This window comes from Podarcis bocagei, assembly GCF_964188305.1.
Source record: "Podarcis bocagei genome assembly, chromosome: 2".
NCBI classification, from domain to species: Eukaryota; Metazoa; Chordata; class Lepidosauria; order Squamata; family Lacertidae; genus Podarcis; species Podarcis bocagei.
The window spans coordinates 55,621,698-55,647,640 of NC_138126.1; the positions used below are offsets into that span (position 1 = coordinate 55,621,698).

Genomic DNA, 25,943 nt, shown 5'->3' on the forward strand with positions numbered 1-25,943 from the left:
CACTTAATAAACCAGTTTGCCATATCTTATATCTGTGCTCCGTTTGGAAGCTGGGGATTACCTAGAACAGGCACCCCCAAACTCGACCCTCCACCTGTTTTCGGACTACAATTCCCATCATCCCTGACCACTGGTCCTGCTAGCTAGGGATCAGGGCCATCTTAACTGTTGGCCCAAGGGGTGCGGGGCACCTGGGCACTGGGCTCTCAGGGGCACCAGGCCGAAAGTCTGAGGCCCGAGAGTTGGAGTCTGGGGAAGAGCCCGTCGGAGCACTGCGGGCTCTTCTGCTGAAAGGCACTAAGGCAGCTGGCCAGTTCCACCTCCACCCTTCTTCTCACCTGGGCTGCATGCGCACAGCTCTTCTACAGAAAGAGCAGAAAGAGGCTGCCGGCTGGGGCGGAGAGAGGCTGCAGTGTGCAAGGTGCACGGCTGCGGCTGCTCCATCCATGTCAAGCCGGGTGGTGGTGGTGGGGTGCCAGCGGATCTTTGCACCCCGGTGCCGCATATGCTTAAGACTGCCCTTCTAGGGATGAAGGGAGTTGTAGTCCCAAAACAGCTGGAGGGCCGAGTTTAGGGATGCCTGACCTAGAAGATGGGAGACGCTGAACTTTGGCCTGCCTAAGTGGGTGGTATAACTCTCCCCATTTTGTTTTGTTTAACTTAATGGCATCAGCAGGTGGGTGGAAAGATGTTATGAGTAGTAAGATGTGATTGGGAATGAGCCTTGCCTCATTTTGAGAGAAGGAGGGAAAATGCGCAGCTTGTTCCACTGTACAGGGCCTTGTTCCACATGTACATGGGTACTGTACAATGTAGGAGCTGCATTAGGCCAACAATACCACAGGGTTGGAACCCTTGTTCTTATATGTGAGATTAGGATGCCACTGGAGAATTCAGTGTATCCCATTGGATAAATATAGCTGTTGCCATGATAAGTGAATGCTGTATACTTATTCGGACTTTTGGACCAGGACTAGGACTGTGATACCATGAAATAGAATGGTACAAGGTAAACTAGCAGTGGTACCACACCGATCTGATGCAGGCCACACTGCCATAGCTTCACCCATCTCCAAAGTGGATTATGAAAGATGGCTGTGAACCAGTGTGCAGATTAGCAGAACAATGAGCTAGTTCTGTAGGAAAAGACCATAGAACAGATTCTGTAGAATAGACTTGGCTAAAGCCATAAACTTGACAAAGAGACTAGTTTGACAACTTTATGTTAATAGCTTCAGCAAAGCCTGTTAAGCAGAAGGAGTACTTTTGAAAGCTCATGGCGTACTTTTGAAAGCTTAGCGCCATTTGGGCCAAGTGACGAGGAGGAGGTGCACAGGTGCAAGGTGAGAGCACGGGACATTTCAGGATCCAATCAGAAGCCAGGATGGCTTCTGTAATTCCAGGGTGTCTCAGTCAAATTGGGACAATGGGTTGCCCAGCTCTGCCATTGATGGCCTGAATTTCCTGTGTTTGTACCTGACATTGCTGACTAGCTCTTCTAAATGCATGCAAGCTGAAACAAGAAATCCTCAGGGTGCTTATAGTAAGCTGTCTTCAGTTGCCTTCAGGAAGTGAGGCAAGTGCAAGCCAGCTATATAACGTGAATTCTGCACTTGCACAAGCTCTGGTTACACAAGCAAAAGGACCTTAATAACTGGAGGCTTATTCTAATCTCTTATGTTAAAAATAAAATAAAAATCAGTCCTAAGTCCCAGTGACAGGCTAATTACCTCAGCTGCTTTCTTGAAGCCAAGAAGAAAGCAGATTGAGTTCATGCATCTTGCTAGATAAAACGCCTGGGGTGATGGCAGCTCTCATCTAAGAGACAAAGCTTTGTTTCTAATTTGCTAGTCTTCAGCTGTTGGGAGCTGACTAAAAATGGATTGTTGTTTCTTAGAAGTCTTGGAACATTTGAACACTTTGCAAATTCAATAAATAAAAGCCCCTCTGGCCGATTTGTCTAACAAATTATTTTAATTATGACTGAACTTGTTTAGAGAGGGGGGAAAATATGGAATTAACATTATGTAGCAATAAATATCCAAACCCTGCATTTCTCTAAATTTTATGTTGTAACTTTAAGTATAATGTGTCTAAAAGTCTCCAAACATTGACAGTCCTTGCTGTGTGGCTGGCCATCTTTTAAAAATCACATTTAGTGGGGCTGACTTAAGTTGTGTGGATGTGATCAACTTCATCTTGTGGAAAGTAGAAAATATTTTTTTGGATTGGTCCTTGCTTTCTGATTCAGAGAATGCTTTATGTGGGCATGTGGTTTTATATCATGTGCCCTGTTAAATAAAATGCTGTTTGGCAATTTACCATATTTTTCGCTCTATAACACGCACCCGACCATAACACGCACGTAGTTTTTAGAGGAGGAAAATCTGTAGGCATGCCACCCGTAGGCATTCCCTCCATAACACGCACAGACATTTCCCCTTACCTTCTAGGAGGAAAAAAGTGAGTGTTATGGTGCAAAAAATATGGTAATTCATAAATAACAGACTACAATTGCCAGAGGTGGGGGGGAGGGGGGGTCTCTTTACAATCTGCCCCAGACGATCATTCAGAAAATATGCAAATTATCTAATACACTGAGTTCATGGATAGTTTGAAGGATGCCCATAGGCACCCTGTTACTAAAAAGAAGGAAATGAATCACCAGGAAAAAGACAAGGATTTGCATATTGATATTTCCTTTGTGTTGATGCAAATTTAGAGATAATGACTGCAATTTAAGTGGAAATGCATCTTACCACAGTGGGGAAGACTGGTCTGGGTGCCTACTTGGTATTCTGTGAAGGTGCTGTTGATGAGCACTTTCAATACCTCTTCTCATGCTTCTTTATCTTTAAACCAACTAGGGCTAGAAAGCCCTTGAAACAGAGAATTACAGTGGTACCTCGGGTTAAGAACTTAATTCATTCTGGAGGTCCGTTCCTAACCTGAAACTGTTCTTAACCTGATGTACCACTTTAGCTAATGGGGCCTCCCGTGCCACCGTGCGATTTCTGTTCTCAGCCTGAAGCAAAGTTCTTAACCCAAGTTACTATTGCTGGGTTAGCGGAGTCTGTAACCTGAAGCGTCTGTAACCCGAGGTACCACTGTATCTTCCGATGGTCCTTCTGTAAAGTAGGACACTTGGCCCACCCTACTGGCCACAGAGGGAACATATTAGACTGCACAGGCCTTAGTCTGATCTTCACTTATGTTACCTAATGTAGGCAAGGGTGCTAAGCTCGTTTCTTAATAGGCTTTTCTTTTTATGTTTTGCCTGGCTGTTTATGAGGCTTTAATTCCACATTCTGGTTACATTTTGTGTTTTTATCTGTATTGTTGTATTTGTTGATGATTGCCTTGTGGGCAGGAAGATGATTCATAACATGCTTTTAGGAATAAAAATAAATACCGCATTTTTTGCTCCATAAGACGCACCTAGTCTTTAGAGGGGGAATGCAAGGGAAAAAATATTATTTAAAGGGAGCGCTGAGCAGAGCCCGTATGCATCCCAGGCTCTGCTCAGCGCTCCCTTTCACGAGCCGCTTGGAGCGTGTGTGCGGCGCTTGCAGGCTTTTCCCCGAGGAGAGAGAAGAGCAGCCTGTCACTGCACAGTGATCCCGCTTGCTGTCCTGGCTTATGGGATAGCCGCACGCAGCCTCTCCCAGGCAGTGGGATGAAGGCTCCCCCAAGAGCCGCACTCCCTTTGAAGAGCATGTGGAGCGTGTGTGCGGCTCTTCGGAGCTTTTCCCCGAGGAGGGAGAAGGGGAGCCCTCCTTGGGGAAAAGCCCCCAAGAGCCGCACACACGCTCCACACGGCTCTTTAAAGGGAGTGCTGAGCAGAGCCTTCCGCCTGCATTCGCTCCATAAGACGCACATACATTTCCCCTTACTTTTTAGGAGGGGAATAGTGAGTCTTATAGAGCGAAAAATATGTACGTGGGCATTTACACTCCACCTTTTTAAAGGAGGCAATGAACAATATAAATCACAGCAGCATAAAAACACAACGGCAAAGTGAAGGAAAAGAGATTGCAGATTTAACTATAAAATGTAAACTGAAATAGAGCAGTCCAAGTACTCAGATTTAAAACTGGTCAATGATAATGGGGCTGGGGCTTTCAGAAAAGAAACAATTTCCACCTTTAAAATCCTTTGGGCTGTCCAGAGAACACATACAGTGTGACCATAGTAATATAGATCTCTTTGCTCTAAATTATTTGTTAATCAAGTTGTTTTCCTGTCCACCACATACATATTGCTTATTGCTGTTGTACTCTTCTGATATCTTTTCTAAAACCAACTATTTTCTCTATGCTGCTTGAAAATGGGAACAATTCAAATATGCATACTAAACAAGACTGAGGCCCCTGAGTCAACACAGCAATAAAAGTGGAGATGATTGCCTAGGTATAATTGCCATGTATGATAAAACAGAGATCTAAGCTTATGGAGGAATAAAATACAGTGGTGCCTCGCAAGACGAAATTAATTCGTTCCGCGAGTTTTGTCGTCTTGCGATTTTTTTCGTCTTGCGAAGCACGGTGTCGGGAAAGTTTTGGAAAAGCTTCAAAAATCACCAAAGTCTTTAAAAACCTCAAAAAAGGCTACCACACCGCGTTCTATGAGTTGCTCCTCGAAGTCAAGTCGCAACTGTATTAACGGTGTTAAGAAAAAGGAAACAAACTTGCAAGACGTTTCCGTCTTGCGAAGCAAGCCCATAGGGAAAATCGTCTTGCGAAGCAGTTCAAAAAACAAAAAACCCTTTCATCTAGCGAGTTTTTTGTCTTGCGAGGCATTTGTCTTGCGAGGTACCACTGTAACTTTCATTGCAAGTTCTGTATAAAATTATGTGGCCCTTTGAGACTACTTGCAGAAGATAGGAGGAAAAGAGTCTTGAAGGTACAAAACTGCTACTTCTGGAACTTTTATTAAATAGTCTTATTTCTCCTTGTGCAAATGCAGAAACACAATTTATAGTTTTTGACGTATAGTAGTAAACTTCCTTCTCCAACATAGCTAAAAATGGAGGCTTGCTAACTATATCTCCTCAATGGCATGGCTGCAAGAAAGAAGATGGATGGAGATATACTTTTGTTTTACACTGAGACATTAAGGCCCCATCTCAGAGTGATTTAACAACCAATGTGTACAGTGGTACCTTGAGTTACAGGCGCTTCAGGTTACAGACTCTTCTAACCCAAAAATAGTGCCTCGGGTTAAGAGCTTTGCTTCAGGATGAGTACAGAAATCGCGCAGTGGTGGTGCAGCGGCAGCAGGAGGCCCCATTAGCTAATGTGGTACCTCAGGTTAAGAACGGACCTCCAGAACGAATTAAGTACTTAACCCGAGGTACCACTGTATTCCCAGGGAACTCTAGGAATTGTAGGTCTCTGTAGGAATAAGGGTCATCTAACAACTCTCAGCATCCTTAAAGAACCACAGTCCCCAGCATTCTTTGGGGGAAGCCATGATTGTTTAAAGTGGTGTGATACTGCTTTAAAGATAGAGTGCAGATGATGGGAAAGACAAAAGGTCAAAGATGGGTGGGAAAGACAAAGCATAGCAATGAAATATTTGATCCTTCTCAATCTGCTGGCAGCGAAAACTAGAAAAGTATGGAAAATAAGTGCTGAAATTATGCTTGGAAATGAGAGTTTTGTACTATTAATCCTGGAATGGTAAAACTCATCTGAAGAAATGTTTTTATATAGTACCATCTATGTACATGGTGCTTGTTGAAGAATGAGAGACCACGGTCTCTCCTGCCCTCCCAAGGGCTTCCATTTTAGGAGACAACAGAAGGAAAAGAGGGAAGTTGGCAGAGGGGAGAGAGAATGTGAGGTTTTTGCAGCTATGTGCGTTTAGGCTTGGATACAGCAAGGCACAAAGATGACCAGTAACTTGTCCCGAAGTACTAATGGAGAAGGTAAATTTTGAGAAGGGGGTTGAAAGAAGCAGTGGGTGGCACTGCAATCATTGTGAGAGGGAGGAGCCCACTCCTGTAACTGGTACATGGAGGCATAGCATTAGAGGCTTTATGGCCATCACAACTGCTTTTGACAGCCAGTGTGGTGTAGTGGTTAGATTGGTCAGACTAAGACCTGGAAGACCAGGGTTCAAATCCCCACTTGGCCATGAACTTCACTGGGTGACTCTCAGCCTAACCTCCCTCACCAGGTTGTTTTGGGGATTAAATGGGGGAAAGAACCATGTCCCCCACCTTAGGAGAAAACGGATGGGATAGAAATGCAATAAATAAACAAACTAGCCACTGACAGCCTAATCATGAATTTGCCTAGATGTTTGTGTTGCTTCTTGGAGCAGACACAAAGCTACTTGATCCTGACAGAATAAAAACTTCTAAAAAGAACCAGATGGCTGATTAGTTATGCTGATAGTTCCAAAGTAGATTTGACTTCTAAAAGCTACATCACTGTTCATTTTTGAACTTTGAAAACAGGTTGCTCAGAATCCAACGCCTCCCATTGATGACGACATAGTTGCTGCTCTTAAGGATGTTGTTCAGAAGAGACACAAGGCAATACACCTTTCAGGTAGATAACTTGAAACCCCCTTTCTCTTCAACATGTAACTTAAAACTATATTGCTTTATTGTTCCTTCAGACAAGCATCTGTTCAATAATTTTCACTGGAACAAAGTACAATAAGTCATCCCCCAAGAACTGGGTGACTACGCTTCTGAAAAGCCAGTGCTTCCTTTCCCTTTTAAAATGTTGAATATTCATTCATGATGTCAGTTAGAAATGTGTGAAGATGGCAAGGATATTGAACTTGAACTGTTCCTAAAAAGCTATTGCTAGAAACAGCTGAAATATTGGGTGAAGTCTGGGATAAACGTGGCACCATATGAGGTCACGTTCTATTTAATTTTCTAAGTCTAATGGTAATGGGGGGGGGAGTACGATGGTTATGACAGATTGAAAGCCATATGTGAGGAATCAGAGAGGACAGAAGCTGAAGCTGACATTTATGATGTAGCAGCAATTAGCAAGCAATGTCATATTTAGAAAGCTGGATAGGAACAGGAACCACAAACTCATCTCTCCCTGGTGTTTGTAAATTTTTTAAAGGAATAATTCTACTTTTACCAGGCCTCTTCCAGATGTTTTTATGAGACCATGTAGCTTTAGAGAACATTCAGTGGACTAGGGAAAGTTATGCATCTCTTCCTGCCTTTAACTATTGCTTCTAGATATAAAAGGTTAATATGTTTACTCAATCAAATAAGCAATATTTTATTACAAAATCAGAGTCCTACACAACTACCTGCCTTTTTTAAAAAAGGGGGGATTATAAAAGTTATTATCTGTACTAGAAAGAAACAAAAGAACCTTTTTTGTTTGATACTAGAAACTGTGAATGAAAGATCACATTATATTATTCTTTGCACACTCTTGGGACACTGATCTTGGTTACAAATTCTTTAGGCAGGTAACTGACATTTTATGTGGTTACTTTGTACACACTTCTATCTTGTTTTCATTTATCTAAAAAATGTTATACCCTGTCCCCAGCCCCAAAAAGGGAGTTTCCCAAAGATGGTTTCAAAAATACAGGTGACATCCAATGTTAGTCATACTTGTTTACTCAATTTTTATGAGATGGAACGCTGACTAATGCTCCTGTTCCAATACAGTTGTACATTGGTTCTTGAACGGAATTTGTTCCGGAAGTCAGTTTGACTTCTGAAAATATTCGGAAACCAAGGCGTGGCTTCTGATTGGCTGCAGGAGCTTCCTGCACTCAATCGGAAGCTGCGAAAATTGCGTCTGACATTCGGATTCCAAAGAACGTTTGCAAATTGGAACACTTACTTCTGGGGTAGCGGTGTTCGGGAGCCAAAACATTTGAGTCACAAGGCATTTGAGAAGCAAGGGGCAAAATGTATTCCACTGCCTTCTATATGGTAAGATCACTCCCTTTAATAGGAAAGTTGGTGAATGCTGTAGGAAATTGAGCTGAAACAGACACTGAGAAACAAGAGAGAGATACTGCTGTCCTTGGGGGAATCTGAGGTTTGCAGAGGAACCTGAGGTTTACAAAACCAATACAGGGATTTTTTCAGTGCTGTAATTTCTGCATTACTTATGTACAATGTCATGCTCGTATTAATCTCCCTTTAGTTATTTGCAGCCCATCCATTCATGCAAAACTTGCACCACAATCCTAGCTGAATGGGGCTTGCTCCCAGGACAAGTAAAGCTAGAATTACCTACTTTCCTGAAAGTAAGCCCCATTGAACCCCATAGAGGGTTATGCTATTAATCACATTACAATGACTTTAAAATTACAATGCTATTAAATTGCAATGATCTCCAATATTTTTAATTAATGACATAATGGAACACCAGTACATATTGGCTTCAATAGAATACACTACTATCCTCAACCTTTTCTTGCAGATACTGAAGAATCTGACTTGGAGAATGGCGATGAATGGAATGATTAAAATTACCATCCTTAAGGAGAAGAAATTAAACATGTTAACTACTACTTGATCTTTTAATACTTGATTGTTTAATACAAATATTTTCCAGGATACTTGGAGAATATGATATACTTTAACTGTAGGCTATTTAAATACTGAAGATGTCTAATATGGCACTGACATGACTTGTCTTAGTATTGTTTTTTAACAATCACGTGCAGGCTATAAGCTGTTGCTTGATTTTTCTTTCTTTCTTATTTCCTCCCAGTGCTGTTTAGTTGGTGAATGTATTACAAATATAAACAGTTTCTGCTTTTAACTTTTATTCCTGCTGATACTCCATTTAGTATCTGCTCCTAGAATACAGATAATACGTGTCTAAAAATCAGTAATAAACTGTGTTTCCAGGCTCTAGTGAAAAATGACTTCTCTTTTTGGTGTGGTCATAGAGGCAGTGTTCTTATCTGAAGGTTATAGAAACATGCTCCTGCCTGCTCGTCCGCCCAACAAAAGGAAGTTGTGTCAATAGCATGGAATATGCTTTGCCTCACTGTTCACCAGGGCTTTAGGTGTTTTTCCTCCACCCCCTGAAAGTAATGACCCTATTCTTGGTTTAAGTCCTCCTGCCACTCTCCCTGCAAGCTTTGGCTACTCATGTGTATTTGTTGCTTCACCCATCCTTCCATTTCATCATATGTATGCCCCTTTTTAAAAACCAAAGTTTCCCAGAAAGCTCCCTTACATAGCCACCTTGGTTTCTTTATGTGCTTCTCCATTGTCTTGCTTTCTGGAATGGTTTGGGATTGAGCCTTTAACAACTCACTTTTAAGAAACCCCTACCCATCCTGAAGTAATTTCTCCTTTATTTAAGAACATTCATGACCTGCTTAATAATATGCAAGACAAATCTCTAAGCTACATACACAAGTCAATATGTACAAACCATATAAAACCATTAATCCCCATATGATTACAACAACAGACACAAATCCAAAGTTGTCAAACAGAGTCCAGCTTCAATAACCAAATTCAGTGGTCTGGGAAAGCTTGTGTAAATAAGTCTTGAAAAGATATCTAAAACAGATAATAGAGGAAGCATTCCATATGGCAGAAGGAAGAGCAGTCCAAACATAGAGCTGATGACAGGAAAAGGCCAGTTTCAGAGTCGTTGTCAAATTATAGTCAGTAGAATGTGCTGCTACCAATAAGGTTTTCGTAGGGTTCATGCAGAAGATCTATATGTGGCCAGGCAGTATTTCAGGTTACTTGACCCAATGGTCTTCAGGGCTTTGTAAGTCAACATGACCTTGATAAGTAACTAGCAGTCATTGCCATTTTGTCAGCAGTACAGGCGTACTATGTGCACATGAGGCTGTACCATCCTAGATAATTGTCAAGGAAAGCTTTATACAGTCATAGAGCACATTGCAGTAATCTGCTTGTAAGGTTACCAATGCATGAGTCTCTCTCTAGACAAGCTGTCCCTATTCAAGGGAGTGTGAAGTTGGCATTGGTAGTAGGGTGCCTTGCCACAGAGATTACCTGGGTCTCCAAGGACAAAGGTAGATCTAGAAGCACCCCTAAACTATGTACCACTTCCTTTCAGAGGAAGTGCAACACCATCCAGTGTCTCTCTAGGAAGCCTCTCCCAAATTTTCTTGAGGTTTCTAGCCTCTTTTTTTTTTATAAAAAAAACACACCTTTGGAAATTTGCTTCCAGATGTTACTAGCGTTTTTCCCCTTTACTGGGAAGCCCAAGATGATGTGATCACTTCTAAGGTTTCTTTGATTTTCATCTCAACAAATAGTAGTGGTGCTGTTGCCACAGAACTTACCAGGCAAAGGTCTGGGGCTGTTGCATAAATGCCACTCGACAAATGACCAGGAAGCAGTGGCAGTGGGCAGATAGCAGCAAGCTAGGAAGATACCTGATGGCTGAGACTCCAACTGCACAGCACAGTTTTAAATAGAACATTAAAAACTCCCCCCAAAGTGAATGTAATAAGAGTGGCAGTGAACTTGGTCACTCAGGTGACACTTTTGGGGTTGTGGGGGGGGGTAGTGAGCACATTATTGCAGAGAGGGGGTGGGCTTGGCCTGCCCCTCATTTATTGTGCCCTTCTTTTATTAACACAAGGCAGTCCAAAAAGTAATAATAATTTTTATTTATATCCCGCTCTCCCCAGCCGAAGCCGGGCTCAGGGCGGCTAACAACAATAAAAATTACCCAGGCCCCAACTCATATAGGGTTTTGCTTTACATAATCCCAGCAAAGCAATCCAGCGGAATGCTGTGTGTTGATATAGTGATGCAAGGTTAATTATATTTTTACTACCCAAACATGTCATCACCTTTATCACAGTTTCCACTCTTGGAACACAGCTCCCTCCTATTCTTAGACAGAAGTATGTATGGCATTGAGACAAGTTTATCAAAAGCTCCGCCAAGCCAAGAATTTTTCCAAGTGCTGTTTCTACAAGGCTACATTAAGGTCCACTTTCAGTGGTGGCACTCTGCCCACTGCTGGAGTACTGTTTGGCACTCCAGCAGAATCATTTGGTTCACAACCTATACTAAACAGAATAATGTAGAGCATCTATAAAAGTAGGGATTGATGTATCAATCAATATCATATGTACAAATAGGGATGGCATATGAATAAATAGGGATTTGGTTACTTTCACATTTCCTATTTTTCAAGCCATGCATTCACTTTGTCCCATAAGGTTGCTTACAGTTGTGGACTTTGGGGTCTCAAATTTCAGGAGCACTCTCTGCATCGCCAAAATTCAGCATCCCTTACCTTCCGTGTTCCATTCTAAATAACAGCTGTGGTGCCCCCGAGTCTCTGCTCCCAGTGTGGCCAAATCAGTCGTGCTCCCCTAAATTCGCCTCTGTTGCCTAACATTGTAGTGGAGAGGAGCACGTGGGCTGGTGCTGGTTCACTCAAAATGGCTTAGCAGGCCTGAAACCTAGCCTACAGCAGCTGCTAGCAACTCTTGAGGGGTTCAGTCTTTCGCAACTCCATTTGGAGATGTCAGGGGTTGGTTTGGGGGTCTTTTGAACGCAAACCAAGTACTGCACTGTTTTGCTTATGCCCCTTTCATAGGTTACAGCCTTATGAAAACAGCTTCCAAGGCAAGTCATGGTAGATTTCTTCTCCCCACCCTGCTTTGTGTAAGACACACACATGGGTGGAGACACTTTTTCAGACCAATGGCCTCCCTAACTTCTGGGCAACCTTCCAGGGGCCACATGCCAATAGTGGGCAGAGTGATGAAGGTGACTTTTCCCTTTGTACACTAGACAAGTGTCTGCACAGGCTGCTCACATGCCCATCTCTATGCTCAATCTGGGCAAGCCAGAGCCATTATCAGAGCTCAAGGTCCCACATCCCAGCTAGGCAAACACACTCAAAGCAGCACAAGCAGGGTTGGTATGGGATGTGGCAGTGCAGTAGCTATGGGGCAGGGGTAGCTGGGTTTCCTGCCCCAGGTGAAGCCTCCAGAGGGGCGTCAGTGAGGCTCTTGGCCTGTGTGCATATGCACATGCTTGTGGGGTGTGTGTACCAAACTGGGTTTGGCCTGGGTGAAATAAACCTAGTTTTGCCCCTGGATGTGGCCTAGGGATGGCTGGAGCCTGCAGAAAATTCTGTGAGCCAGAGAGAGGCCTGGGGTCCACAATGGACCCTATGGGTCCCCAGCCCTCTGGTGCAATTTGCAGCCTGGTGAAGGTTGCTCACATTGCGTGTCATTTCGGTCAGTCCTGAGAACTCTGTAGCTTGACTAAACATTTCTGAAGTGCTATTTGTGGTGTTGCTTTACTGAGTTATGGACCAACACCTTTGCTTTTTTAAAAAAATTCTCGTTCTAGGAAGGCCCCCCCCCATTAGACCAGAAGCAGCCGTGGCCGTTCTGCCAACCGTTCCCCCCTCCCGCTCTTCTCTTAGTGATACACGAGGCGCTTTGGGACCTTTCTGTACGGAAGGAGCCAGTTATGATGGTGGCGAGCTCTCCCCGCCCCTCTCGTCCCAGCCCTCCAATCGGCTTGCCCGAGCGGCGGGAGCGGCTGGAGCCCTGGAGTGCCGCCGCCGCGCACACGCCCCCTCCCTCCTTCCCTCCACGCCGAGGCGGGGGAAGCCTCTCCCGGGGCTTTGCGCCCTTAGCAAGATGCTCCTGCTCGGCGCTCAGGAGCCGCCTCAGAAGGACCCTCTCAGCTCCGGATAGCGAGCGGCGTCGGCCGTGCCCAAGCAACCGGGAGGAGAGAGGGGGGTGCTGCCGGGCTTGTTTCCCTGCCTCCTTCCACCCGCTTCGGGGCGGCGACTGACTGAGGCTGGGCTCCGCTAACCCAGCAGCCGGTGCAGCGCCGAAACCCGGCTGGGTGGCGGCTCGCCTGAGGCGCACGGATGTCGGTGTCCAGGTGCGGCGGCGACGGCAGCAGTGGCGCTCGACCCGCGCGCTCTGTGCAAGGCCGGGACTGGAGAGGTAAGAGCGCAGCGCGCGCTCGTGTGGCGCGTGTCTGCCTGCGAGTGCGGGGGGGGGGGGACACGGCGCGCGTGGAAAGTACAAGCGCCCTGGGGAGCGGGGCAAGGCGGCGTTCACGTACGCGGCCGCCGCGGCTGAGGGCGCAGGAGCTGCTGGAATCCCGCCTCTTCCAGCCTGCCTGGGAGCGTGTGGATTGTCCTCCTGGCCGGGGCTATTTTTATGACTTGCTGCAAGCGAGGAGAGGGGCTTGTTTGCAGCCTGCCGTGCTTGGCCTCGCCCAAAGGAAGCTGGAAGGACCGGGGGGGGTCGCGGGGGGCTCAACATGTCGCTCGTCTTCCCGCCGGGGCGAGCTGCGACTCTGCGAACTGGCTGCTTGAAGGACGGCTGCCTTGTGCTGGGGGGAACTTGGCCCCCCACCCCCACCCCACAAGAGCTCTCCTTTGGGGAAGGTGGCGCGGCGCCCCGCTTTCCAGAGCGGACTCCCTCGCCTCAGGTCTTCCTCCCGTGGCAATGACCACCCGGAGGCTTCCTAGTGCTCCATCCCGGGGCGCCAGTCCCATGTTATGAAGCGTGTGGAGCGTGGCGTCCTCCGCCCCTCCTCCCGCTGCTGCTCTTATTTCTGTTGGCCCCCCGCCCCTCCTTGTGTTTACCATGCGCTGCCCAGGCTGGGCTGGGCTGGGCTGCTGCTGTTTCTGTTGCCGACAGGAACTGCTCCTGACCTCCAAATCCACCGTCGTTTTCTTCTTCCCTCCAAACACACCACCATTCAGGAAGTGGTTAATTTATTGAAAACATTGGATGTGCAGAGAGGACTGTAAGATAGATCTTCTCAGCTAGACCATGGTATCTTAATGGAGGCTTAGTGGCAAGGGAGTGGCACTCCACACGCGCTCAGAGGCACCTCTCTTTGTTGTGCTTTAAACACTTTTAAAGTAGAAAAGCAGCTAATGAGCACCCTATGGGCATATTTCCTATTTTAAAACTTCAGACATGTTTCAGGGCTTCAGAGAGATGGCTGCAAAAATTGGAAGGAGGTCACGCCTCTGCTGCTTTAGGGATGCTGGGCTTTGCATCCTTTTGAGCTTCTGGTGGCTAACTAAATGTCTCCCAACCATTAATTATCTTTTTTGACTGCATGGTTTTGGGCTGTCAGTTTGGTGAGGTAGACATCTCTCTCTCACCTTACCATTCTCTGTTCAGTTCTATGCTAGCAGTGCTAGTATCCGGTGTGATGGATAGTCCACTTACTAATATTGTATATAACAGTTCCTGCCAGGTGCTTCAAGGGAGTAAACGGCCCTGAGGACTGTGAAACAATGATGTGCTTGTCCAGCAAACTAAGGAAATACAGTTATAAGCAAGATTTGTTACTAGTTGCCATGATCACTTTTGGTAGAGATGAGTTTGCATGCATTTTTGTGTCAAGGGTTGAATGTGCCTCCAGTACCAACTCTGGGCCAAATGCAGGTCCCTCAGCCTGAGTTAGTTCCCTGCCTGGTAGCAGCATGGCTCATTGATGGACCAAGAATAGAGTCAGTGCATTTCCGGTGTAGAAATAAAAGGCTAAGAAAGGAAGTTGGGAGTTGGGAGATGCTTCCATGTAAACGTTTCCTAATACGCTGAACTCTGGTCACTCCTGTGTGGAAAGGGATGTAATTACACCACTTAAGTTGTAATGTTTCCCAATGCTATATGCATGTGAATTGCTTTGCATTGTGCTAGAAAGCAATGATTGGTTGTAGCTTCTCAGCGTGTATGCACACAATGAATTATCAACATGTGCACAGAATTAGTATACTATTTAAGTTATGCATGAGTTGCACACTGCTATCTGCACACGTGGCTTCCATGTAGGAAATGAACAATAATGTGAAATGGTTCTTCTGTACAAATAGATTCATTCTGATCTATTCCCCTGTTATATTTTTTGATACATCTGTGAATTTCAGGAGCATTCTCATTAATAATAGAACTAAGATTTTGGACAAATGGCCTATACAGTTGACACACCAGTGTGAAATAATTTTGTTGAATTGTATAGAGAAGAGTGATCTAGAGAATTGTATAGAGAATTGTATAGAGAAGAGTGAAATACAGACCGGGATCAAAGTAACTAAAAAGGTAAAATACCTCGGAATTTGGCTAACGATGAAGAGTATAAATTTAATGGAAGACAACTACACAAACACATGGAAAGAAATAAGGAAGGACCTGGATACCTGGAATAGAATAAAACTCTCTTGGTCGGGAAGAATGGCGGTAATTAAGATGAGTTTATTACCGAAGTTGCTGTTCTTATTTCAAAATATACCAATAATCAGGGGAACCTCAGTATTCAAAGATTGGCAGAAAGTACTCTCGAAATTTATTTGGCAAGGGAAAAGGCCAAGAATTAGATTCAAATTACTCACAGATCAAAGAGATAGGGGAGGATTTGCGGTTCCAAATTTGAAGTTGTATTATGAAGCCTCGTGCCTTTGCTGGGTTAAAGACTGGATTGTTATCAAAAACACAGATCTATTACATTTAGAAGGCTTCAACATAAGATTTGGTTGGCACGCTTATTTGTGGCGTAATAAGGAAAAGGTCCACAAAGGATTCCCTAATCATATTATTAGAGGGCCACTGCTGGAAGTATGGGAGAGAAACAAAAAATTATTGGAAAGAAATACCCCTTGGTGGTTATCACCTATCGACATCTTAATAAAAAAAATAAATACTGAAGGAGAAAAATGGACTTATGAAGATTTGCTAGTAAAAACAGAAAATGGATGGAAGATTAGGCCATATGAGGAGATAAAAAATAAATTGACAGGCTGGATCCAATTTCATCAAATCAATGCTATGTGGACTGAAGATAAAAAGAATGGGATGAACGAAAAAAAATCCAGATTCCAGGTAGAAATATTAGAAAACAAATCAAAACTATCAAAAATGTACAGCCAGTTGCTTGAATGGGACACTAAAGATGAAGAAATAAAAGAAGTAATGGTGAAATGGGCGATAGACTTTGGATACAACATAGAGTTTGATAAGTGGAAGAAACTTTGGAATAAAGGTATGAAATTTTCAGCATGTACAACACTTAGAGAGAACATGAATAAAATGATGTACAGGTGGTACATCACGCCGGTAAAATTAGAAAAAATGTATAAAACCGGAGACAAATTATGCTGGAAATGCAAGATTAAAGAAGGCAATTTTTACCACATGTGGTGGTCTTGTGAAGTAATTAGAAAGTTTTGGGAATCTATTTACAATGAATTAAAAACAAAATTAAATATACCTTCACAAAAAAACCCCCAAGGCCTTCCTTCTGGGGATAATTGGAGAAGAAATTAAAAAGGAAGACCAAACATTTTTCCAATATGCAACAGTGGCTGCTAGAACACTAATAGCACAAAACTGGAAGACATCAAAAATCCCAACTATAAATGAGTGGCAATCAAAATTATTTGACTATATAGAATTGGCAAAAATGACACAGAAAATAAGAAACCAAAAAGGTACAAAGTTTAATAATGAATGGAATAAATTTATGACATATATTGAAACAGATGTAAAAAATCTAAAAATCACAGTAGGCTCGATATAACGCTTGCGACGCAAAGAGTTTTAAGAAAACGAAACTGCAGATAGGAAACCTTTTGTAACATATTCCAAAACCGAGTTGAAGGGAAGTCTACTATTGTTGTGTGATTTAGCTATTTAGTTATTGTAAGTTTAACTTGTTGGTGTTTTATGCTATGTAATGTTTTTCTTCTTTTTTGTTGTTTTCTTGTGTTTTGTTTGTCTTTTTTGTTGCTTTAATGTTTGGTGTTGCATAATGAATTTGAAACTAATAAAAATTAAATTAAAAAAAAGAGAAGAGTGATCTATGGCAATTGCCTCTTAGTTTCTGGTTCACTGTTCACTGTTTAGTATTTGCAATGGACAGCTTACACAGTGGATCCCTGCGTTCCATAGGTTGGTTTACAGCACAATCCTATCCTATGCTGTGTGCTCAGAAAAAGAGATTAACAGCACAATTTGGTGAATCCCTACTCAGAAGTTTCAAAGTCCAATTTTGGTCAATGGGTCTTCCTCTCGGGTTACTGTGTATAGGACTGCAGGTGTATACACACTTACTTGGGTGTAGGTCCCACTTTGAATAGAAGTGCATAGAATTGTGCTATAAATCTACTTCCCTTCTCCTATGCCTGTCAACATACAGAGAATTCTCCCGGTGTACAATTCAGAGTTAAAACAAAGTAGACGTCACATATGATGCTATTTACTAGGTTCTTTCTTGGTCAGAATATAGGGATCTGTCCTGTGGAGTACAGAACAATATTATTATTGCTTGAAAGCGCAAATCAAGATTAAGTTAGGGCCGTAGATTGCAGTGAGAGACGGTAATTAGTTTAAAATACGTTTTTAGGTCTTTCAGTTCCTATGTAATTATTGAGAAACAGAGTGCAGCCTTTGATTGAGTTGGAAGACAGAGTGCATCAGAAGGTCATCCTCTCTAGTTCAAGGCTTAAGCTAGAAGAAAGAGTGGGCTGTGGCTGGAGCAGTGTTAGAAACTCAGGTATATAAACAGATCGCCAAGTGGCACCTTAAACCTAGGCCATGGTTGCCACAACAGAATGTCTAGGCACCATTTCCCCCCTCCCCCGGTTATGAAGATTGCTGTTATTATTATTCATTTCATTTCTATGCTGCTTTATATTTTAAAGAAAAAAAATGGTTTACAACACATTAAAACATCAAATAAAAGAATCCAGAATAAAACAAATTCAAGTGTCAAGGAAAATATTTCAGCTCCTTCTCTAAGTGGCAGTTTGCTTTCCCCATATTTATTTACCTGCTTTGTTTATGTAGCTGCCCCATAGCAGAAGTATTCTAGGAAGCTGGTGTGGTATAGTGGTTAGAGCAGGGGTCGGCAAGGTTTACCTGGCCTGGGCTGGTTCACTCCCATGGAGATTGTTCCGTAGGCCGGATTCCATCTGCGCACACGCAGTTTCTGGCGCCATGGAAGCGAGTCCCCGTTCCGCGCTGTGCCGGTTTAGCGCAGTGTGCGGGGACTCACCAAGCGGGCAGCTCGGTTCGGGGGCGGCTTGTGGGCCATTTAAATGATCCCCATGGGCCACAGGTTGCCGACCCCTGGGTTAGAGTGTTTGACCTGGGAGATCAGGGTTCAAAAATCCCCACTCAGTCATGAAGCTCACTGGGTGAACTTGGGCCAGTCATAGCCTCTTTACCTATCTCACAGGGTCATTGTAGGGATTAACTGAGGAGGTGAACCATGTACACCTTGGAGAAAAAGGTGGGATATAATTGCAATAAAAAAGCTCTTCTGCTAACCTGCTTAAGGAAACTGAAGGGGCCATAGTTATAGCCACAGTTATGAGAGATTTATCGCCCCAGCCTACTGCTTCTTGCTATTTTAGAAGGCAGACTACACCTGCCTAATGATGAGGCTTGTTTCCTGTGGACAACTCTGTTTTGGCTGTATAGTTTTTCAGTCACTTCAGAAGCAGGAATTATTTATGGATCTGTTTGGTTTTGAATTATGTAGTGCCTTCAGTAATGGTGGCGCTTCTCCCTGGCCAGAATTCCTAACCAAGGCTTGTAGCTGGATAAGAATATTTCGTCTTAATCATCATATTTAGTCTTAAACATTGGTGCTATTGCATCCTTTAGGTTTGGTTACGTGGGGGATCCATTGCAGAGAAAGATTGGGCTGTGTGTGTGATATCATAATTTCATGGCCTGTTCCTGATCTCATAAGCACAATTAAGGCCTTTTTTTTTTTTTTTTACAACTGCGCTGGCTGCTAGTGCACCTGTTAAAAATGGTCTAAGGCAGGGTGGTCCAACTTTTCATTCCAAGTGGGCTGCAATAGTACTTGTTGAGGACCATGTCAGAGCCCTCATGCCTCCTTCCCAAAGCCCAGCACCTCGCTTACTCAGCTTTGGGAAGGCAGGGTGAGGACTGGGGGTTGTCAAATGTTGCTGACAGCCGCCAAAATGCCTAGGGCCTTGTGTTGGTCCACCCTGGACTAAGGTATAGTCTAAGGTATAAACTAATTTTTTAATCATTCCTGGGAGCGGGAGAAGAGTAGGGGCAACAGAGGGGCAACACCCTGAGTGAACACAGACTAGAGCTTTACTGAATGGATGATTTCAACCAGTTTGGCACCAAGAGTATAATGGACCCTCGTGTTGTAATGCCTGCCTGCTGATGAAACAATGGAAGGGCAAACAGCACGAGTCAAGATTGGCAGATGACCAACCAAGACATGTGTGTTAACCACACTCTGCAGCTCTATTCAGATTTAATCAGAGCTGGGATTAAATAACTCCCATGGGAGTTATCCCTTATCTCCCAGCATCATATCCCCCCAGTGGCATCCCTTCTCCAGCTGAATTCACTTAGGAGCCTATCTGCAACCAGAAGGACTCCTGATTGCTAAGTGAGTAAAAGTCAGAGGTGGAGTTGGCAGAGGTGCGAATCTAAGCTAAGCTACTGTTATGCCTATTATGTGTCATCTGGAAAGACTGTAAACAGCATTCATGCACATGATGTGTAAAATAATTCTCATTCCATCTAGTTAACCATCCTTTCCCCCTTCAACTTTATAACTGCATCAGGTGCATCCTTCTCCATTTAGAATTGCCAGAAGAATGGAGAACGAAGTACTTATTCATCATGCTACGCAGGTTCATAAACTCAGGAAAAAAAGTCTTTCAAAGTGAACATATGTTAACAGTGCACTAAGCTTTTTTTAAAAAAAGAATTCTAATTCTCTTTTTAAGAATCTAATCCCAGCAATTTCTCCCCCTGATTTGAACTAGCACTTTGCTGTACTCTTGTGAGAAAGTACAAAAATTTGGGTTGGGGATACAGAGTGAGTTTATACCCTATAAACCTTGGCTTGTCTACTTCTGTTTATTGAAAGATATACGGGACAGCACCAATACAATGATGTTTTGTCATTAAACTTAACAAAGTTTTGCTGCACACAACATAACAAATGTTTATGGAGCTTGTTTAACAACCTTTGCTTTAACTACAGTTACTTTTCTGTTTCATGTGAAATACCATCAACGCCTATAATAGTGAATTGATTGTTATCTCCCTGTGTTAAAGGAGAACCACGAGATCCATGAGATTCATAGATTATGTGGTGTTTGCAATAATGGGACATAATTCTATTTATTTATTTAAAGAATTTATGTACTGTCCTTCAATGAAGCTTCCAGCATGTTTTACAAAGTCAAAGTAAAATGCACAAACTACTAGAATCTCTGTAGTTTGTCCTTCCTTTTCCCTAGCAACCAGGATGCATCTTTCTTATGGGGGGTTCTTCTGAAAGCAGGTACTCTCTAGAACAGTGTTTCCCAATTAGCTAAGTACTGCAGACCCCCATTTTTTCTGAAAGCCAAGCCATGGACCCCCTAGCTTTGAAAATGTTGATATCTCTATAGTAGTTTTTGTTATGTGAATGTTGCCACCATACCTTCCAACATATCCCAGTGCCTTACAGGCTACACTCTTGCATGAGTTACGTGAGTTATGTGAGAGGATGCCCCCCCTCAAAGGAATGTCCTGGACAGTTGACAGATATGTGCCACGGACCCCCTTTGTGGATTACACAGACTCCATCGGGTGTGTGGACCACCAATTGGGAACCACTGCTCTAGAATACATTTTCTGCAAATGCTGTTACACAAAAAGTGTGGTGGATGTTAAAGAATCCCTTTCCCAAATGGTAAATGAAAAAATGTGAAAACTTTGCAAAGAGGCTTAGGTATGTCTCCTGCTGTATGTGTTAAGAATTCACTATATAGTTAACCTACAGTACGATGGAATGCATGTCTATTCAGTAGTATCCCTCTTGGTATTAATGGCGCTTATTCCCACGTAAGCAGATACAGGTTGGCAGCCTAAGCTTTGGTTTAGGGTTGGCATTGTGGAAAACAGGTTTGTTGTGCCTTTAACAGCTGTATCTCCACCATCAGAACAAGCAGGACATAGTTGACTTCCCATGATAAACATGAGGCTGTCCAAGACGTGAGTGGGTTGGTGGGTGGTAGCAATAGCTGTACTCGCTCTAATTTTGTTTTATGCCACGCCCCTTATGGCAGTCATTTTGTGTTTGGTGCCCACAGCACTCTCTCAAAATTTGAAATGTGTCCAGTGGTCCAGAATGTTTGGCGAACTCTGCATTAGTGTATAAGAACCATTAATAAAATATCTTTGTAGTTATTTTAATATGGCTAACATGACTTCAACAGGAGTGAAAAGAATTCTAAAAATCATTTTCTCTGGTGTTAAGTTAAAAATAGTTTGGCAGTTGCTTCACTGTTAATGTGAAAACCCATGTTCTAAGGGGAAAAAGTGGTCATGACCTTTTTCAGTTCCATGGCTGGAGTTCCTTGGAAAGGAATATCACATTAGCATGGCAATGTGTCATAACAAAAAAAGGTCAGTCTTGTCTTCTGAATTAAATATTTCTCTTTTCTCTTGACATTGTTTTTTTGTTTGAATAATTTTATTGATTTTTTAAAGAGTTTTATTTTTTTTACAAAGATTTAAACATCCAGTTCAAGAATACATTCAGTAAAAAAGAAGAAAAACACACATAATTATTTTGTAGTTGTTTTCACTATATATCCATGACCCAATCTCCAACATCAACCTAGGCTGATGAATGTTTAGCATATGTTATAAGAAAGAAGTGTCTCTGTGACACCTGCCTTGTGTGCTTGTTTTCACTAAAAACAAAAACTGAGAACTCTAATGTATCATTGCTTTTAATGGGACATATTTTCCCCTTGTGATCAGTGGGACTTAGGCTGCAGGCCTGTACAAGCCTTGGACTAAGCTGCACTGAAATTGGTGACACCTTTTCTTGAGTAGCTATGTATAGGATTCTACTGTCGGGCCTAATTCTCACCTAGGGGGTAAATTTTTGCCTAGACCAGGGGTCAGCAAACTTTTTCAGCAAGGGGCCAGTCCAGTGATCCTCAGACCTTGTGGAGGCCCGGACTATCTATCTATCTATCTATCTATCTATCTATCTATCTATCTATCTATCTATCTATCTATTTTTTTTGGGGGGGGGGAATTGAACGGATTCCTATGCCCCACAAATAACCCAGAGATGCATTTTAAATAAAAGGACACATTCTACTCATGTAAAAGCACGCTGATTCCCGGACCGTATGCAGGCCGGATTTAGAAGGTGATTGGGCCGCATCTGGCCCCCGGACCTTAGTTTGCCTACGCATGGCCTAGACTCTACCACTTGAAAGAAAGCCCAAGAGAGGGAATGCTATTAACTCTGAGAAGGAACAGCAGAATTCACCCATGTATCAGGCACTTCTGATCTCTTAACTAGCTTTTATCTTGCTTATTTGACAGATTTATAGACTTCATGGCAAAAGGCATTGACAAGGTATAGAAAGTAAATACAAAATAAAACGCAAAAATGCAAACTCTTAACAATAAAATCAATTCAGTAAACTCAAAAACCAGTGGAAACATTTCATGAAATATAAATCTGATTTTCCATATATGACGGGGTTAGCACCGCAGAGAAAGCCTTCCTAAACAAAACTGTCTTCAGTAGAGGCATAGACATCATTGTGCTTGGTGTCTGTCTGACCTCAGCTGGTAATTGATTCCAGAGAGCTAGAGCTGCAACACTAAAAGCCTGGTTTCTAGTACAGGCTAAACGCACCTCTTGTGTACCATCTGAAATGTGGTTCTGTTACATTTGCATTGGGCTTAACTTGGGAAAGGTCCAGCATTGTGGATCATCAGCAATGAGGTTCAATTCCTCATATTCTGCTTCCATTCTCTAATACCTAATTAAAAGTCCCGAGATTTTGCAAGATAAGTGAGAATGCTCTAGGAGCTCCAATAATGCTTTGTTTCCTGCAAGACATAATGCAGGGAAATAACACTTGAAACATTCTTTCCCAAAGAAACAACATTTTTTGTTTGTGGAAAATAGCAAACACTTACGTGTCTTTTTGATCTCTCAGCTACAAACTAGTTAGGTGAGGAAATGCCAGAATTCAAAAGTGTCTTAACTTGGTAAAAGAACAGATGGTATACTTTTGAAGAAGAATATGGCACTTCTGTTCACCTGCTTAAACTTCTCGTAAGCCAGTATAACCTTTCTTACTGTACCCTTCAGCTGTGATACTAGTAATAAGAATGTAGAGTTTGCCCTTTTAAGCTGTAATAAAAATGTTCTCCGGTATTACAGATAATTGAAATTGAAGAATATACTGTCTGCTTCCCAAATAAACTTTTATTGGATAAAACAAAGGAAATCTGAGGAATGCTGCTGTTTTGGGTTAATGTGATTTTAAAGGTGAAAAGGAAACTGTGGCTTGAGCTGAACTCTTGACGTGCATGTTCACAAACTAGTCAAAGGTCTGCCAAAGTGTGAGAGGACATGTGGTTCCTTGTACAGAAGACTTCTTTTAAATGTTGTTAGCCATCCCTTGTCCCAAAGCAAGAGAAGATGATTCTGGAATTGCCTTTGAAACAGATACAAGATTTGGGCAATAGTCTTATGCACACTTATGGCACATGGGTGACGCTGTGGGTAAAACCTCAGTGCCTAGGACTTGCCGATCGTAAGGTCGGCGGTTCGAATCCCCGCGGCGGGGTGAGGTCCCGCCGTTCGGTCCCGGCTCCTGCCAACCTAGCAGTTCGAAAGCACCCTTAAGTGCAAGTAGATAAATAGGGACCGCTTTATAGTGGGAAGGTAACGGCGTTTCCATGTTCGGCGCTGGTGCTGGCTCGCCAGACGCAGCTTTGTCATGCTGGCCACGTGACCCGGAAGTCTCTCCGGACAGCGCCGGCTGCCGGCCTCTTGAGTGAGATGAGCACGCAACCCCAGAGTCGGTCACGACTGGCCTTCGGGCAGGGGTACCTTTACCTTTACCTAATGCACACTTAGCTAAGTAAACATGAAAAGGATGGGTTTGTGAATGTGTTATTTGTCATTTGGTTCCTATCTTATTTTACATTTCATCAGCTAATACTGCTGTAAAAAGAAGACACAATGTAGAAGTATAATAATAATGTAAATGGCAAGAAATGGGACATTTTTGTAGCATACCTTAAATCAGATTTGAAATGAATATGTACTTTTAAGGAGAGGGATGCCATGAAGTTGCATTTTGGTTATTGCTGACCAGCAGAGTGGGGAATTTTTTTTTTAAAAGTAGTCATTTTTTTAAAGAACCAATTTTGATTTTAAAAAAATCAGTTATGTTAACTGCCACTTAAAAATAACCTGGACTGAAAGAGATATCTGAATAAACAGAGGAAGGCTACCATTCTGAGCAGCTCAAAGTGCTGCATATGGCGCTCTGTCTATGGGGTAGCAATGGATGTAGCTCTTAACTTTGTATGGTAGCCTACATTCGAGCCACACAAAAGTCACACCTCTCTCCATCACTTCAAGCCAGAGAGGCATTATTGCAGGTCAAGGATGCACTCCAGCTACACAAAAACCCCAGAGAAAGGTGCAGAGCAAGACTAGTGCAGCCTAGTGGGTGTTCTGAGGGACAGTCAGAGAGGTTTAGAGGGATGCATTGCATTCCTCACCCCTATCAACTAAATGGCTCAGATATTTGGCTTCCATGTCATGAGGAAACAATGTTATGCTGAGGGCCTTCCAGCCTTTGCATCTAGCAAATATTTGGCACTTTTTCTTCTAATGAATGATATTGCTTAGTATCACAAGACTCAAATACTGTAGAACTCTTTAGGAACAGTTAAGACATGATGGCTAAACTATGGTTAGGCCAATGTGAACATGCAGAGGGGTCACGTGTCCTTCTCTTCCGCAGGCACTTACTCACTTTGGGCTTTATGATAACCATAGTAATCTGTGATATGCAAGTTGGGCAAACTATAGTTGCTGCTAACCTTTGTTCGTTTCCAGACCAAAATTCTCCATGGCTATTAAAGTGAGATAAGGTTATTTTAATGTGTGGTGTGGATGTCACCTTACTATACCTGATTGAGTGGCTCTGCTTCCCATCTATCCCTAATGGAATTGGTTGCTAATTTAAGGAATACAGTGGTACCTTGGTTTGCAACCTTTTTGGATTACAACCACATTCAACCCGGAGGCGTGTGTCCATTTTTTTGGATTACAACCCATTTTTGGGGAGGCCCCATTGGCAAAAGCACGCCTTAGGTTACAACCTGTTTTGGTTTACAACCGGACCTCCGGAACGGATTATGGTTGTAAACCAAGGTATCACTGTATATCTAATGCTATGAGTCCAGTCACAGAGGGTATTGTAAATGGAAGAGAGAGGTAGGTGATTTTTACAAATTCAGTTTTCTTGCTACAGTCCCCTGTGTGTGCACACACGTGTGTGTGCGCGCGCGCGCGCACACACACACACACACACACACACACACACACACAGCATCACAGAGTTGGGGGAACATCTGGAACAGTGTGAGAGGTGGTGCAAAAACTGGATCCAAGAGCCTTCCATTGATGTAAGAACAGCATCTGGTACAATCCATTTTTATTGACCCTCCCCCAGGTACTACTTAACATGCATGCTTGTTCAGGAATGGATAAATGAGAAAACTTGATACAGTACTGATAATCAGTTCTCTTTGCATGAAAAAACCACCTCAACACTGCATGTGGTTTTCCTCTTTTAAAAAGACCTCTAGTGAATCCTAGAAGTTTCCTGCAAGTGTGAACCTGAAAAATGTGTGTAGCTTGGTTTTTGTGTATATATCATGTTGAGAATATTAATTATTGTGAAATTTTCTCCAAGGAATTCAAAAATTTGGAGACTGCAAATTGCCATTGCATAATACAATCCATATACATATTTGGGCTGAGGCTCTCATATTTTTTGGTATAGCAAAATTATATTTGGACATTGTTACAAGTAACAGAGTAAGTAGAAACAAACATCACTAAAACCTTAAAACTGTTTAGAATTTACAGTACAGTAACT

At 42.9% G+C, this 25,943-nt stretch overlaps 1 protein-coding gene across 1 annotated transcript in view; it reads left to right on the plus strand.

Moving 5' to 3' along the window:
* Positions 1 to 12,557: 12,557 nt before the first annotated feature.
* The window catches only part of PFKFB4 (6-phosphofructo-2-kinase/fructose-2,6-biphosphatase 4), a 70,118-nt gene continuing 56,732 nt past the window's right edge, over positions 12,558 to 25,943 (plus strand). Inside the window, exon 1 of the mRNA XM_081185161.1 lies at positions 12,558 to 12,936. Within this exon, the coding sequence (XP_081041287.1) occupies positions 12,858 to 12,936 (79 nt within the window). The 5' untranslated portion in view covers positions 12,558 to 12,857. The remainder of the gene's footprint in view (positions 12,937 to 25,943) is intronic.